The following is a 16,066-nucleotide window of genomic DNA, read 5'->3' on the forward strand; positions in this document are numbered from 1 at the left end:
TGACCACTGATAGGTTATAACTTGCATTTTGTGTGTTTATTTGGAAAATAATGTAGTCACTATAACTTTAACTCTTTACACAACAGGTGAAACATGTATGGACAGTTTTTCAAAATTTTCTTCTCTTCTTTCCTTATACTCCCACTACACTTTTATTTTTATTCAATGCTCCTCAATTGCACCTGAGGCTACTATGCCTCCCCCTCCCCCCCAATTGTTCTAGTGCCCCCCAGGGGTGGTATCACCCACTTTGGGAATTTCTGGGCATCTTTCCTAAGTGTGCAAAGCCTGGCTAAGTCAGAGAAGAGAGCTTTATGGCGTCCCTAATCCTGGACACTCTGCCTGTGAAAGCAGATAAAATACCTTTTTGTTCACTATGGCACACTGATGATCCATGTTGAACTTGTGGTCCACCGATATTTTTTATAGAAGCTGCTGTTAAAATTTATTCTCTATTTGTTGTGGGTTTTTACCAGTTCTTACAGTCCTAATAGAACTATATTGCTCTTCGATATTCATCCTTAGCGACTTGTCTCTGCTTCTGTCTTCTATACGTGTAGGATGTCTCTTCCCCTTTAGCCCTTTGTCCCTGGCAAAGTGGGTGTGGCAGAGCTTTGGCTGCAGGTGGTGAGTCAGGGACAGGTGATGAGATATGGCAGTCAAAGGAGAGGACCTAGTGGGAGAGAGGGGATATGATGAAAAAGAACAATGGCTAGGGGTTAAATAGTGCTTTAAGGTTTGCAAAACACTATATATATATATATATATAATATACTTCATTTAATCCTTGCAACAATGCTATGAAGTAGGTGCTATTATTATCCCCATATTACAGATGAGGAAACTGAGGCTGAGAAAGGTAAAATGACTTGGCTAGGGTATCTGGGGCAGAATTTGAACCCAGGTCTTTAGCACTCTCCCAACTAAAGTCGATTTTAGGGAACTAGCTCTAAGACTAGCACTCTTTCAACTAAGCTGCCATACTTCTTGGCCTCTAGAAACTTAAATGAAGGGATCCAGGTCAGGGAACTCCCAGGGTTCAATGATGAGAAGTCCTCATTGCCGGGGGCCTGCCTTGGAGCCTCTTCCCCCTACCCCACAAGTGATAAGCTGTGGTGGTGAGAAGTGGTCAGAGGGGCCTGTCAGAGACAGGACACCAAAGGGCACTGAGTCACGCTGGAGCCCTGGGTTGTGTGTGGTGAGGAGCTTGAGACTCAGGTCCAGGGTTTCTCAGTCTTCATCTAATGAGCACCCTTCCTGGCTAGCATGAGTTAAATGTCAGTTGGGAACCGTGTTGTATCATCTACACTCCTTTGCTTACTCACGGCAGGAGAGGCTGAGTGGAGGGACTGAACAAGCTGGCATCTGCCTTTTCTAGAGCTCAGCCTGTATACGGTCTGGGGACTGTCTGGGGCTAAGAGAAGCTGTGGGGCCAGAACTGCCTGGTAGGAGTTTTATTATATATTATTTATTGCTATCATCATTTTAATGCAAATCGTAAAACATATAGTTAGGAATGTTCTTTCTGTTACTGTGGGGAATGACCCCATTCTACCAAGGTCATCTGACTAGAGCTCAGTGAATTATTGAAGATCCAGGGAGGAAGCAGGGTAGATGATAGATGGGCCCGCAGAGCCATTCTGCATTAATCTGCACTGGTTGCACTGGTAAATCTGGTAATCTGGCAAATCTGCACTGATCATTTCAGGAATCCTTATCATTTCTATGTGTCCTGGATCCCTTTGGCAGTCCATCTGGTAAAGTCTATGGACTCCTCAGAATACTGTTTTTAAATGGCGGCTAAATGGTGTAAGGATAGAATGCTGAGTTTAAATCCAGTCTCAGGCACACCTGCTAGCTGTGTGCTCTTAGACAAGTCACTTAACCTTTGTCTGCCTCAGTTTCCTCAACTGTAAAATGAGGATTATTACAGCGCCTACCTCCCAAGGCTATTGCGAAGATCCAAGGAGATAATATTTGTAAAGCACATATTAGCACAGTGCATGGCACATAGTAGATACTATATAAATGTTTATTCCCTCTCCTCCCAAATGCATAAAATAAAATACAGAGTTATATTGAAATGCAAGTTATCCAGATGTAAAATAAAAATTCCCAAGGTCGAGAACTCCCAGACTGACAAGATGGCAATGCTGCTCAAAGAAAAATAGAACCAGAAGACAGAAAGTTGTCCTGACCCTTCCCCAATGCATCTGCTCATAAGATCACAGGACCCTCCATCTAGGGCAGAAAGGCACCTCAGAGGTTGTATGGTCCAAGCCCTTCACTTTTTCAAGTGAGGAAATTCAGGCCCAGTGGGTTAAGTGACTTGCCAAAGTCACCTAGTAGGGAGACTTCTTGACTCTTGAGACCAGTCTTCCTGTTGAATAGGATCAGGGTAATGGCCAGTAGTAGGTAGCTGCTACCAACCGGACTCAGAGTCAGAAAGACCCCAGCCTGAATCCCGCGTCATACTCTTACGGGCTGTGTGACCTTGGGCAAGTCAACGTAACCTCTCTGCTTGCCTCACTTTCTTCATCTGTAAAATGGAAGCAGTCATAACACCTACCTCACAGGGTCATTGTGAGACTCAGATGAGGTAATACACGCAAAGCACTTTGCAAACCGTAAAACATTGTATAAATGCTTGCTATTATAATTCTATTACCACCTGATCGTTTAACCTCTCCTTAAATCCACATTTGTCAAGGAGTTCCTTGTGTTTCCAAATCAGACTCTTTAGACAACTCCCCTTTTTTTCTACTCACTGGAAATATTTCTGATTCATAATTTTATTCTCGAGAGAATCCATCTCTCTTGAGTTGACTTCTTCAACTTATTATTAGGCCACTGGATATAACCTATCCTTTCCTTGAACTCTTTGAAATCTGCTCTTTCAGAATTTAGGGAGCATATTAGGCCATACACACCCAGATTCCCTCTCTTTCTCTATCACAAACTCTATGACGGCACTTCATATACTCAAGGGGGTTGGATTGATTAAATGATGGAATGGCCATTTGCTCCTAAGGTTCTTGTCTTTTCCACTTTGGCAATCAGTTTTTCTTTGTTGTACAGAATCCAGTTCGGAATAGAAATTCCGTTTCACTTTCTCCAAATACTGAAAGATGAAAATTTTCTAAGGTGAATTACAAATTTGTCAACTCTTCTGCCTTTGGTAGAGAGAGTACCAACAGATGGCTTGGTAGTTGAAGTCTGCCATCACTACAATGGCATGCTTCTGGGTCAGCATTGGGTTTGTGATATGTTTCTTAAACTCTTCATCTAATTCTTCCATCTGGTCAGGTGGTCTGTAGTGGTACTTACATAGCAGTATTACCTCTCTTTCTCCTTCTGTTGATCTTCACCTAGGTGCTCTTTACTATTTCTCCTCTAAAGTTCCTAAATCTCCTCACATGAGTATATCTTCTCAGTATTCATAAGTCATAGAGTCACACAAGTTTAGAATTTATTATCTATTCTAACTCGTACTTGGAAAAGAATCCATTCTATCGCATAGCTGCTGTGAGCTATGGGGAAAACAAAAATGATAAGACAAAGTCTCTTCCTTCAAGGGTTTTAGAATTTAGTTCAGGAGACTAAACTGATACACATTAAAAGGGTAACTAATAATACTGTGCCAAACAGAACATAGTTATACTACATGAAGTAAGTCCTAGAAGAGGCCTCGAAAATGAGAATTCACTTTGGGCAGGGGTTATTAAGGAAGGTTTAAAGGTGGAGGTTGGATTTAAGCTGGATCTTAAAAGATGGCTAGAATTTAGACAGCCACAGAGGAGGGTAGAAGGCATTATGGGTGAGGAGTTTAATCCAAGATGCAGAAGCTCCAAAGTCCACAAGGTTGTTCTTGGGAGGGACCAGTCTGATTGATGTAGAGTGCTATCACTTCTGGCAATAATAATAATAACAGCTAACATTTATATAGTGTTTACTATGTGCCAGGCACTGTGTTCAGCACTTGCAAATTATTATCTCTTTTAATCCACACAACAACCCTGAAAGATAGGTGCTATTATCATCCCTATTTTACAGATGAGGAAACTGAGGCAAACAATGGTGAGGTGATTTAACCAGAGTTGTGCAGCTAATGGGTGTTTGAGGTTGGATTTGAACTCAGGTCTTCCGTACTCCAGGTCTGGTGCTCTATCCACTGTGCTACCTAGCTGCCTCTCACGGTAATGTAAAATTATGCCTGGCAGCATTTCATGGGAACTTTGGTTTTCCTTTTGTAGGGCAAAATTAAGGGCATTGAGATCTCCTGAGACTGCAAGGGTTCCAACACTGTTCCTTTGGTGACAGGACAACCACCGAGTCCTGGTATCTCGGCTTAAACTTTAGGTAAAGCACTGTAAGTCTATAAAAGCCTCTTGGTTGGCCATCCCAGGCCACAGTACATCAAAGTGCTAATTACATGCCGTGAGCTGGCCAAAACCTCCATTGGCAGTCTTGAGCTCCTGCTTGAAAAAGAATGGCATTAGAATAGACTTCCGATCTGAGGCAGGATTGGCTTCGGTTTCTAGATCTCCTTGGATATAGCACGTTTTCCAAACTAACTTGACCCCTTTGAGGTATGGACTAACTCCAGGAAAAATGAAGCTCCAGGAAGTGTTAAAGTAAGGGAAAATTTAGCCTGTTTTCCTATCTCCCCGATGCTGTCTGTTACCAGTCTTTTTGATAACACAGAATTCATTTTTAATATTTTGGAAGGGGAGATACTAGTAGCATTGACATTTTCTATGGATCTCCTATTCACATCACTTAAAACTCCTGTTCATATTCTTAATATACTCCCCACATGCACCACTTGATCTATTCTGATCCAAATTCTACTCACAACCCCTATCCCATCTTGTGTCCATGAGGCTAAATTGAACTCCTGGCTTTAGGATCTCTAGTTCATCCTTTTAATTACCCACACTTTGGGCATTTGCATGGAAATGGAAATTTCTTTGTTGCTTCTTTTCTTCGCTCTTGTCTCCAATGAATTACTTGTTCTCTTTTGCTAGTCTTCCTACTATGATGTGCCTGCTACTCGCTGTGGTACCAAACTTGTCAGATCCGTGTTAGCAATTTTCTTCCTCCCTGGTCCCTTTTCAGTTTAAAACCCTTTTGATTAAATTCACAAGACTCCAAGCAAATGTATTTTTCCTCAACTTTGGTAGGGCCACTTCATCCCTGGCTGAGAACTTGTTGTTCTTTATTTTAATTTTGTGGCCCAGAAATCCAAATCCCTTTTTCAGTCAAGATATTCTTAGCCAGTTATTTACTTCCCAAATCTGCCCGAAGTACTGAATTCTACTTTCCACTGCTTGGTTGGTTATTGTCCTCTGTTTTCAAAGAGGACCAAAATGACATCAATATGTTGAAGTCAAGGTACAGTGTGTCTGACTGTGCTTGATCAGACCAATATGAGCTTGGAAGGCTCTGCCACAGATTGACACAAATAGTCCACATGAACATCTGGAGTGGAGATGTCTCTAAATTTGTGTCTCTCACATTTCTTTTGAGCTACTGCAATTCTGCTTTGCTCGTAGAGCATAGCACCTTCTTTGATGCTGGCCTGCCATGCTGTGCCAGTATCTCCTACGCTTCACAATCGATTCCAAAGTTCTTCAGAGTGACCTTGAGGGTGTCCTTGTGTTGATTCTTCTGACCTCCATGTGACTGCTTGCCTCGTGTGAGTTTTCCATAAAATAGACTATTAGACAAGTGTACATTTGGCATTCAAACAACATGGCCAGCCCATCATAGTTGCACTCTCTGCAGCAGAGTTTGAATGTTTGGCAGGTTAGTTTGAGAAAGGACCTCAGTGTCTGGTACCTCATCCTGCCAAGTGATCTTTAGAATCTTCCTAAGACAATTCGAATGGAAGCTGTTCGGTTTCCTGGCATGGCGCTGGTAGACTGCCCAGGTTTCACAGGCATACGACAAGGAGGTCTTCAATTCTTTGTCCAGGTCCTCAAAAACCTTCGTATTACCTTCAAGGTCTCTTCTAGTGTATCATTAGTCCCCACCTGAACCATCTGAAATGGGTAGTGGTTATCAGGTTAAATAATTTAGGGGAAGATCTCTGTTGCATTCAGGAAACATGCCACAGACAAGTAGCACACCCCTCTAAGAGTTGTTGACTCCAAGGGGATGCTTGGTGATCTCTTTTCAGAGATGTCAAAGATGGGATTCCTGATGAGATCTGATGATTCTGAAATGGATCAGCCCCTGGCGATCAACCTTAGGGTGACGAGGCCCTCTACGCTTAACTTGGCTTGTACTTGGGCAGTAGACACCGAGTCCAACACTGGGCCCTTATTCAAATCCTTTTTAGCTTTGGAGCATCTGCCTGAGACTTTAAGAGCCTACAGCTCCCTCTGCATAAACAATAATTAACATTTCTCTAGTGCTTTAAAAGTTTGCAAACAACCGTGTTTAGATCCTTGATCTACTGGGTAGAGACTGTCTTTTGCCTCTTTTTGTATCCCTAGCACTTAGCAAAGTGCTTGGCATATAGTAGGCACTTAATAAATGTTGATTGATCAATTGTCTCATTTGGTATGAAGCAGGTACCAAGGCCTGGGATTTTATCCATAGAGGGAATTCCTGGTAAAGGACTCCCTCTGCCAAGGAAGATCTGCACCTTCTCTGCAAGCTATCTTCTTAAAGTTCCCTGATGCACTGACAGTTACATGGCAGGCAGAAATGGGACTTGAACCCAGGACTGCAAGACTTAAGGCTGGCTCTCTGTCCACTGTACCAGAGGTGTAAAACACTCAGCAGTCTCCTGAATGTGGCCCGAATCAGATCAAAATGTAGTTGGGAAATGTTTAACAAGATAAATAAAAATAAAATCAAACATAGATAATATGACATTTAAAACTAAGTCACTAGATGGTCCACAAGAATCTTTGTGCATGGTTTTGTGGTCCCATTTCTATTTGAGTTTGACACTTTATACTACATTGCCTGTTCACTCCCGTTTTACAGATGAAGAAATTGAGGCTCAGAAATACAAATGATTTGTCCATAATCCTAGAGGCTGGATTCAAACACCAAAATCTCATGCCATAGAGCCTGTCTCAAAAAAATATGTATTAGGAAGATTTTAATAGTTTTTTTCAACTAAAGTTATGCATATGTTTAAATGAATAAATCCGGTGGTAACTCTCTAGGCTTCACTGTTTCACTGTTTATTATAAATGATTTATTCTCTTGCCTAGAGTAGTTGTTGTTTTCATCACAAATCTGCTTGTTCTCTAGTGCTCAGCCTGGTATGTTGTACTGGTGCCGGGTATTCGGTAAATCAGTCTATAATAATAGCTAACATTCATAGAGCTCTTTAAAGTTTGCAAAGATCTTCTCAACAACCTTGGACAGCAAATACTATTATTATTTCCATTTTACAGATAAGAAAACTGAGGGGGGGACGACTGAGGTTTCTTGACTTGTCCAGAGTCACCCAGCTAGTAAGTGTCAGTGGCTGGGGTCACTGCCATGTAGCAGCATCAATCAAGCATTCACTAGCTGCTTACCATGTGCTAGGCACTGTCCTAAGCTTCAGGGATGCGAAGAAAAACAAAACAAGTAGTGGTCCTCGAGGAGCTTACACTCTAACGGGCCTAGAGCTAATGGTTTAAAATAAAAACAGTTGTTTTTATTCATTTTTGTCATTAGTGATTCTTCTTTGTCTTCTTCACAAAGTAAGCACTGATGAGAAAAGTGAATAAGAACATGAATCCAGTTGCGATGTGGTTTTACATGAGGCAAGTTTGGGAAGTAAATCTAGCCTATCCAGACTAATAAAAGAAGGTGACAACTCATTTTTCTATAGTCTACTTTATATAGCTTACTGTTAATTAACAATAAATTAATTGATAAATTAAAATGAATAATTAATAAAATAAGCTATAGTAATGGCTTACCATAATTATGTCTATTGTTATATCTATTTACTATGTAGTCTATTATTATATCTATCACTAATCTATTTATTATGTCTATCTATTACTATATAGTCTATTATTGTATCTATCTATTTATTATTACATCTATTACTATATAGTTTATTTAAGGACTATAAAGTCTTTCCCTTACAACCCCTCTGTCTTATAGATAATATTATTATCCCATTTTGCAGACTGAATCTCAGAGAAGTGAAATGGTTTTCAAGGTTGCATAGTCAGTACAGACTCAGATCCCTCAAGTCCAAATCCAGAATTATTTCCAGCGTTCTATGACTAATACATTGAGCGTTGAGGCACCTGGGGGATTTTGACCAAGCTGAGCCTGAAACAGCAGCCCCCAGAAACCAGTAACAAGATGATTGCCAGCCAAGGAGGAGACGACAAGTGGGTTGAACTGTTAAAAAAAATTTATTAAAATGTCCAAGAGAGCACACCAATGCACAGTGTCAGATACCACAGGCCTACGGAACACTGTAGTCACAGCAAAACCAGCTGAGTCCAAAGCTTTTCAAACACACGCACACAGGCACACCCAGGCATCCACATACAAAGATAATAAACAACCCCATTGAGGAAAATAAAAGAGAGAGATACTCCCTCCAACGTTGCCAGGGAGGGGCCGTGAGATGGCAGCAGTAAAACCAGAGGCTGTGGCTAAGAAGAGACCAAAGTTACAATAAGTCCAAAGGCAAAGGGAAGGTGGGTAGGCGAACAATCAAGAACATCCTTTCCCGGCCTCATTTAAATGTAGAAAAGGCTTTGAATAGACTCTCCAGGAAGAAAAGGACAAAACCAGCACCAGACTGTGGCTCTATATGACCACTTTAAAGACTGAATGACAACTAATGTCCGCAGCAGGAAAAATAAAGAGAAAAGTCCCAAATCAGGGTCCTGTTTGCACATCTATTATCAAGTAAATTTCAGGAGGTGGGGGACCAAGTCTTAATTATCTTTGTCTCCCCTTCAGGGTTAGGTATCATGAACGCCACCCCCACCACACACACCCCAATGTTTAATGAATGCCCCATCTTCCTGAGAGCCTACTGCTGTCTGTGATAAAGGCGATTATGTTCAAATTTTCACATTAGGAACCCAGGCTCAGTTGATACTTTCCCCCATTAAAACCTATAATCGAAGCCTAGTCCTTCATTTACAGTTTTTAGAAAATGATTTTTTTAAGCCAGGAAATATAAACAGAACCCAGAATACTGGATTTGCTCGTTGTTTTTACCAGCATAGGGCCACAATCCTATGTTTGGTCTTTCAGCCACAATATACCCTGTATTGTCTGTGTTGACTTGGACAGGGACCCAGGCTGCAGGCTGGGCTCTGTCATCTGCTGGACTCAATGAGGACAGTTTCCCAGGCTGAGGTACTTGGACTTGTCTGCTGCCCCAAATTCACTTCATACGGGGTATAATTCACTGCTCTGTTTGTTATGGTTCTGAGCTAAAAACAGGAACGGGGTCTGGGGGTGGGGAGGGGGCTTCTCTGGACACGGAGAAACATTCATTCTTTCTCACATCTTTGTTTTAAAAAAAATTGTGTGTGTGTGTGTGTGTGTGTGTGTGTGTGTATTTTTAATACTGCAAACCTTTCTACAATACGATCACAGGTGGGTGTTGCTACTTTGAGTTTTATGCATTTCTATTCAACCAGCCAGCCGCTGGCAATGAGCACAGGGTGGGAGGGGGCATTTAGGGAGAAAGTGGTGGGGTGGGGAATGGGGGCCAGTTAGAGAGGGGATAAGGAAGGGCCTGGGGTGAAGATTCAGTCTGGGAGACTATCAATGCCTGAGCTATGGAGGAACGGGCATAGAGATGTATACAAATCGGCCCCCTCCTCAGACTGGCAAGGAGCTTCTATGTCTGGCTAGTTGTCCCGATCCCCTAGGCTTGGCATCTTGAAGATGAGAAGTATGAAGGACCCGGGGCCCTGCCAGTCCAAGCCATCCAGTTATCCTGCCAAGCACAGGGTCTCAGAAACGTAGAATCTTAAAACTCAGAATCATAGATTCTTAGTTATGAATAATAGATTCCCCCGATCACAGAATCTGAGAATCAGATAATCTCAGAATCACAGATCCAGAGAATGTGGAATCTTAAACATGTCACAGAATTTGAGCATCTGAGCCTCAGAATCATAGAATCTCAGAGTCGGAAGGGACCTCAGAGTCCATCTGATCCAACCTCCTTCCATCACCTGTCATATTGCTCTGAATATAGGTCTACCCTGACTATAATTCGACCCCACCCCCATGACATTCTAAAAGTATTGTCCCATCCTAGTTGAAGGTTAAGCGTTTTTGAGTAACCGAGTGGGTATGGATATGGATAGGTAGGTGCGATATACTACAAGAATTGGGAGGTTGTGATTAAAAAATTGTTGAATCTTATATTCAGATCAAAATAGGAAGCACACGCACACAGGTGTGCAGTATAAATGTGTATCCATCATGTCATAAAGAGCTAACATTATCTAATGTCCATGAAAAGGAAGAACAGTCAACAAAGTTATGTATATATTTCTATTATCCTTCTATTCCCAAGAATAATCTTCTTCGGTAAAGTTTGAGCTCTGACTAGGGCCATTGGCACATCAACGTGTTGGCTATTCTTGACTCCCCAGTGGGGAAAAGGAATTCATGAAAGTAAATTCAAATGCATTTTCATGTGCCAAATTCTCTTACCACAAATAAACAATCGGCTTTGTGAACAGAAGGCTAAACCAAAGCATAATGCACCTTCCTGATTGTTCTTCCTTTGATTAGGACATTACACCAGAAATCTGCTGGGAGCTAGACCATGTTTCAAATACATGGGAGAACCTTGTCAGGTGAGAAACTGGGATGGAGGGCTTTTTACAAAGGTTAGGAAGGAGAAAGGGATCTGTCAGAGTGGGTTCCGGGTTTGTGCTTCTTATGTCTTAGTAGCCCTTCAGCAGAAGTTGTCTTCCTCTTCCTTCTCCCAGTCCATCTTAGGGTGCTTCTTGTGTTTTCTCCGCTCCTTATGGGATTTGTGGTGATGATGCTGGTGGTGATGCTGCTGGTGGTGGTGGTGATGACGCCGTAGGCGGTGTGACCTACGAGCTACAAGGAGAGAGAAACAAATATGGACAAAACTCTTTCCTTCAAACCCTGTGAATTTAGACTCTTTGATCATTCACATGGGGGCTACCCTGAAATTAACTTTTGCTCTGTATGTGGATAAAGAGTTGTTAGTGAATAAGGTAAGTTAAAGACATACTACCCTACCCCGACCCCCTCCAACTCTGCCCAATATGATTGAAAAAAAATTAATTGAAGGGGGAATGTTTAGTTTTTGTCATTCTTATTGAGCTGTTTTCCAGTTGTGTCCAACTCTTCATGACCCCGTTTGTGGTTTTCTTCACAAAGATACTCGAATGGTTTGCCATTTTCTTCTCCAGTTCATTTTACAGATGAAGAAACTGAGACAAACAGGGTTAAGTGACTGACCCAGGGTCACCCAGCTAGTAAATGTCTGAGGCCAGATTTGAACTCAGGAAGATATAGTAATAACAGTCACCGGGGTTATTGATCAGGGGAGTGGTTAGATCTTGGTGCTTTAGGAATATTGTTTTGGCATCTGTGTGAAGGATGGTTTGGAGAGTGTCACTATGGTAACCTCTATTCTGGGGCTCCAAAAGAGGGAAAGAATGAATTGGGTCTGGATTGGTGGTAGAGAGATGAATAAAATAGGAAATGAAGGCTAGGGTGGTTGGAACTAGAAGAAACTCTGGAGTCATCAGACTCTATATCTCACTTCTGCTGTTCCAAACACGTGAAGCTTTTTACTGTTTAAAGATAATAAAAACAGAAGGTCGGAGCGTAGAACAAAGAATGATAGAGCATCAGAGCTGGAAATGCCTTTCAAGATCATCCAACAGCAAGGATGATAACAGCAATTCACATTTCTAAAGTGCTTTAAAGGTGGCAAAACATTTTTCTCACAATAACTCTGTGAGGTAAGCAGGGCAGATATTATTATCATCACTTTACAAATTAGGAAACTGAGGCTTATGGAAATGAAGTGACTTGCCCAGGGTCACACAGTTTGCAGGTAGCACATCTGGAATGTGAACCCAGAATTTCTTTCTAAAAAATTACCCAGCCTCTCTCTAGTTCAACCACCTTGTTTTTTGTCTGGGGAAAGAAGGCTGGAGAGGTCACACAAATTATTACCAATACTTAGACATTTTGAAGTGCTGCTGCTTTTATAGGTCTAAGCTCTTGTCACCATGGGTGCTGTCTCCAATGCACCCCATTCCTGCCTTCTGACCCTGTGTTACTTCTGTCTGTGTTTTTGGTCAGTTATGTCTGACTATTCATGACCCCATTTGGGATTTTCTTGGCAGAGATACTGGAGCGGTTTGCCATTTCCTTCTCCAAATCATTTGACAGATAAGGAAACTGAGGCAAACAGGGTTAAGAGACTTGCTCAGGGTCACACAGCTAATAAGTGGGGCCAGATTTTAACTCAGGAAGACAAGTTTTCCTGACTCCAGGCCTGGTGCTCTATCCACTGTGCCACCTAACTGCCTACTTCCATCTGTATCCTTCATTAAATTCTTTATAGAGATCCACCCAACATGCTGGGGGGGAGGTGTTCCCTTGGTTCTGTTGAGATTGAGTAGATTTATTGCCTGTCCCGCACTCTTTTTAAAAATAATTAATTAATTTTTAGTTTTCAACATTCACTTCCATAAGATTTTAAGTTTTACATTTTCTCCCCCTCCTTCCCCTTCCCCTCCCCAAGACAGTGTGCACTTTGATATAGGCTCCACTGATACATTCATATTAAGCATATTTTCACATTAGTCATGAAGAAGAATTAGATCCAATGGGATCCAACGAGAAAGAACAAACCAAAACAACAAAAGAGGAAGAGAGCAAATACTACGCTTCAATCTGCATTCAGACCCCATAGTTCTTTCTCTGGATGTGGAGAGCATTTTCCATCATGAGTCTTTTGGAGTTGTCTTAGATCCTTGTATCACTGAAAAGAGCTAAGTCTATCAAAGTTAGTCATCCCACAATGTAGCTGTTACTATATACAGTGTTCTCCTGGTTCTGATCATTTCACTCTGCATCAGTTCATATGTCTTTCCAGGTTTTTCTGAAATCAGCCTGCTCATCATTCCTTATAGCACAACAGTATTCCATTATAGTCACACACCACAGCTTGTTCAGCCATTCCCCATTTGATGGACATCCCCTCAATTTCCAGTTCTTGGCTATAAATATTTTTGTACATGTGGGTCCTTTCCCCATTTTTATGATCTCTTCGGCTATCCCTCACTCTTGCCACTTGGCTGTCCCACCTCATTTTCTGATCGTACAACTCTTGGTTGGTAATATGCTACAGCTTGCTCTTGCCAACCACATTCCCCTCCATTGGCCTTCGGGCGACCTATAACTTTGACTCTTCAGACACTGTGGTATTGCATGACTTGTAGGAGACAGAATGGCACAATAAAGGGCATGATGGATTTGGAGTTAAAGGACCTGAGTTCAAATTCCCAGCTCTGCTATTTCCTTCCTGTGTCACCTAAGGGAGGTCACTGAGCTCCTCAGGGCCTTATTGCTCATCTGTAAAACAAAAGGGATAGACTATGTGGTCTTTAAGTTCTTTTCCAGTTTTAAGCCAATGATCCTATGAGGAATGGGTATTTAGGTCTTTGTTTCAAGAAAAAAAATTAGATTCATTAAAAAGTGGCTCACAAAACAATCCAGCTGCTCTCCTCTTCCCATTCAATTCTTGGCTCAGTTCATGGTCCTTCTGCACTGCCCATCCTGAAGACATGTCCTGATGGACCAGCTCAATGGACTGTCTAACAGTGATAGGACCATAATCATTCTTTATCTGTTTGACTTTTCCCATGTGAATCCTGATGACACACTCTCTTGAGTGATTATGAATCTCATGTAGGAAGCTCCGTAACATTCCAAGGCTTAATGTAATCAACACAATGTCATCTGCAAATAGAGGTATCTGGAGGACCTTGACTCTTCCATTTGGACTGTGCTGGACATCCTCTATGACGAGGTTGGCAAGCATGCTTTATGCTCTGCTTGACAGTGATAATCAAGAGGGGCCTGTTTTTGCATCTTTCAAGGATTCATGTATGATTTTGAGATATTCGCGGGGGACACTTTGTTGGAAGAGAGCATTTGAGGTTGCATTTCACTCCACTGGGTTAACAAACAATGAATGAGCATAGTGAGGTATGTATCATTCAGTCAATTGTATAATGGTAAAGATGCTTTCGAATACCATCTGGGAAAGCCTGCCTATTCCCTTCTCATAACTTTGTCAAGGATACCCTTGGCACATGTGTAGATTATTCTCAAAGGTTTTTAGAGATGGGAAAGCAGGAATAAATATGGGTCAGTAGTTAGTAGTATTCCCTTGAGAAGTTATAATAATGTCTTTGATTTCTTCCCGCAAGCTTTTGGTGCCCTCCTTTCTTTCAGATACAACAACAGCGATCGCTAGCATTTGGTTGGCAAAGCACTTTACAAACATTAACTCATTAGATCTGCACAACATTCCTGATAGGCAGGAGTTGGTGTTATCAGAGTTAGTGTTATCTTCCTTTTACAAATGGGGAAACTGAGGCTGAGGGAGGTTTAGTGACATGCCCCAGGTCACCTATCTAGTAAGTATCTGAGGCTGGATATGAACTCAGGTCTTCCTGACCATAGGCCCAGCAATAGGTCCAATGCTCTATCCACAGCAAGACCCAACTGCCTCTATACATTTTGACAATGTTCTCCAAATTGCAATGCTTCTAGAATGGACCTCCTCTGTGTATATACTTAGGTTAATTCAACTGTCCTTATTGTGTTTGGCACAATGGACAGAGCACTGGCCCTAGAGTCAGAAAGACCTGAGTTCAAATCTGGCTTCAGATACTTACTAGTTGTGTGACCCTGGGCAAGTCACTTTACCTGTTTATCTCAGTTTTCTCATCTGTAAAATGACCTGGAGAAAGAAATGGCAAACCATTCCAGTATCTTTGCCAAGAAAACCCCAAATGGGGTCATGAAGAGTCAGATACAACTAATCAGTAACAACAACAAAAGTCTTTTTTGGGGTTCACTTTTTCTTTACTACAATTTTTAATTCTACATATAGTATGCCAGGGACTGTGATATTAGAACCCAAATGGAGTGGGCATAGACTGTTTTTGATGAAGAGAATAATGTTATAAATGTTATTACTTCTACTATTTCTGCTGCTACTATCTCTACTACCACCACCACCACCACCACTACCACCACCACCATGATGATTATGATGATGATGAAATCTATAAGATTCCTCATCATGGTGTGGATGTGGCCCTGGGTTCTGAACGTTATGTCAACAACAATGATGAAATTAATTACAACGACCATGACGATCATGACAACAGCAACAACAGCTATCATTTATGTAGAACTTTAAGGTTTGCAAAGAAGTTGTCAGGTCCGACCAAGCTAAAGAGACTTTGAGTTTGGGCTTAGAGAAGACGGATGACATGTCTGTTGTCCAAGGATCAGCCTGGCTAAATTCTGAGAAATTCATCACCAGGTTGGCCAAGTGGTGATGAATGTTTCTGGATACAAGATATTTTATTTTATTTTATTTTTTTGGAGGGGGGAAGGCAGGGCAATTGGGGTTAAGTGACTTGCCCAAGGTCACACAGCTAGTAAGTGTGTCAAGTGTCTGAGGCTGGACTTGAACTCAGGTCCTCCTGACTCACTGTGCTACCTAGCTGCCCCTTACAAGATCTTTTAAAGGCTGTCTATGAAGCCAGGGAGGGTGTAGAATCTGTGTTGGTGGAAGGGGCACACATATGAATGAAATTAGGGAACCCTAAAGTACAGAAGCTCCCCCTGCTTGGCATGCTCTCCCTTGTCAACTTTGCCTTCTAGAATTCCTACTTTCTTCAGTGTCAGTTCAAATGCTGCCTTCAGAAAGAGGTTTTTTTTCCCCCTGGGTCCCTCAGCTGTTAGAGCTTTCCCTTTTAAGGTTACCTTCTATCTACTCTCTATGTGTCTTGTACGTGCCTAGATATATACACAT

General features: G+C 41.7%; 1 protein-coding gene across 2 annotated transcripts in view; it reads right to left on the reverse strand.

Annotated features, from left to right (window-relative positions):
- Window positions 1–8,362: 8,362 nt before the first annotated feature.
- Window positions 8,363–16,066, reverse strand: part of NCAN (neurocan) — a 58,394-nt gene continuing 50,690 nt past the window's right edge. For both annotated transcript variants that reach the window (XM_036741196.1, XM_036741195.1), the window contains one exon: window positions 8,363–11,064. In XM_036741196.1, the coding sequence (XP_036597091.1) occupies window positions 10,913–11,064 (152 nt within the window). In that variant the 3' untranslated portion in view covers window positions 8,363–10,912. The remainder of the gene's footprint in view (window positions 11,065–16,066) is intronic.

The sequence above is a fragment of the Trichosurus vulpecula genome, chromosome 1, assembly GCF_011100635.1.
Source record: "Trichosurus vulpecula isolate mTriVul1 chromosome 1, mTriVul1.pri, whole genome shotgun sequence".
Lineage (NCBI taxonomy): Eukaryota > Metazoa > Chordata > Mammalia > Diprotodontia > Phalangeridae > Trichosurus > Trichosurus vulpecula.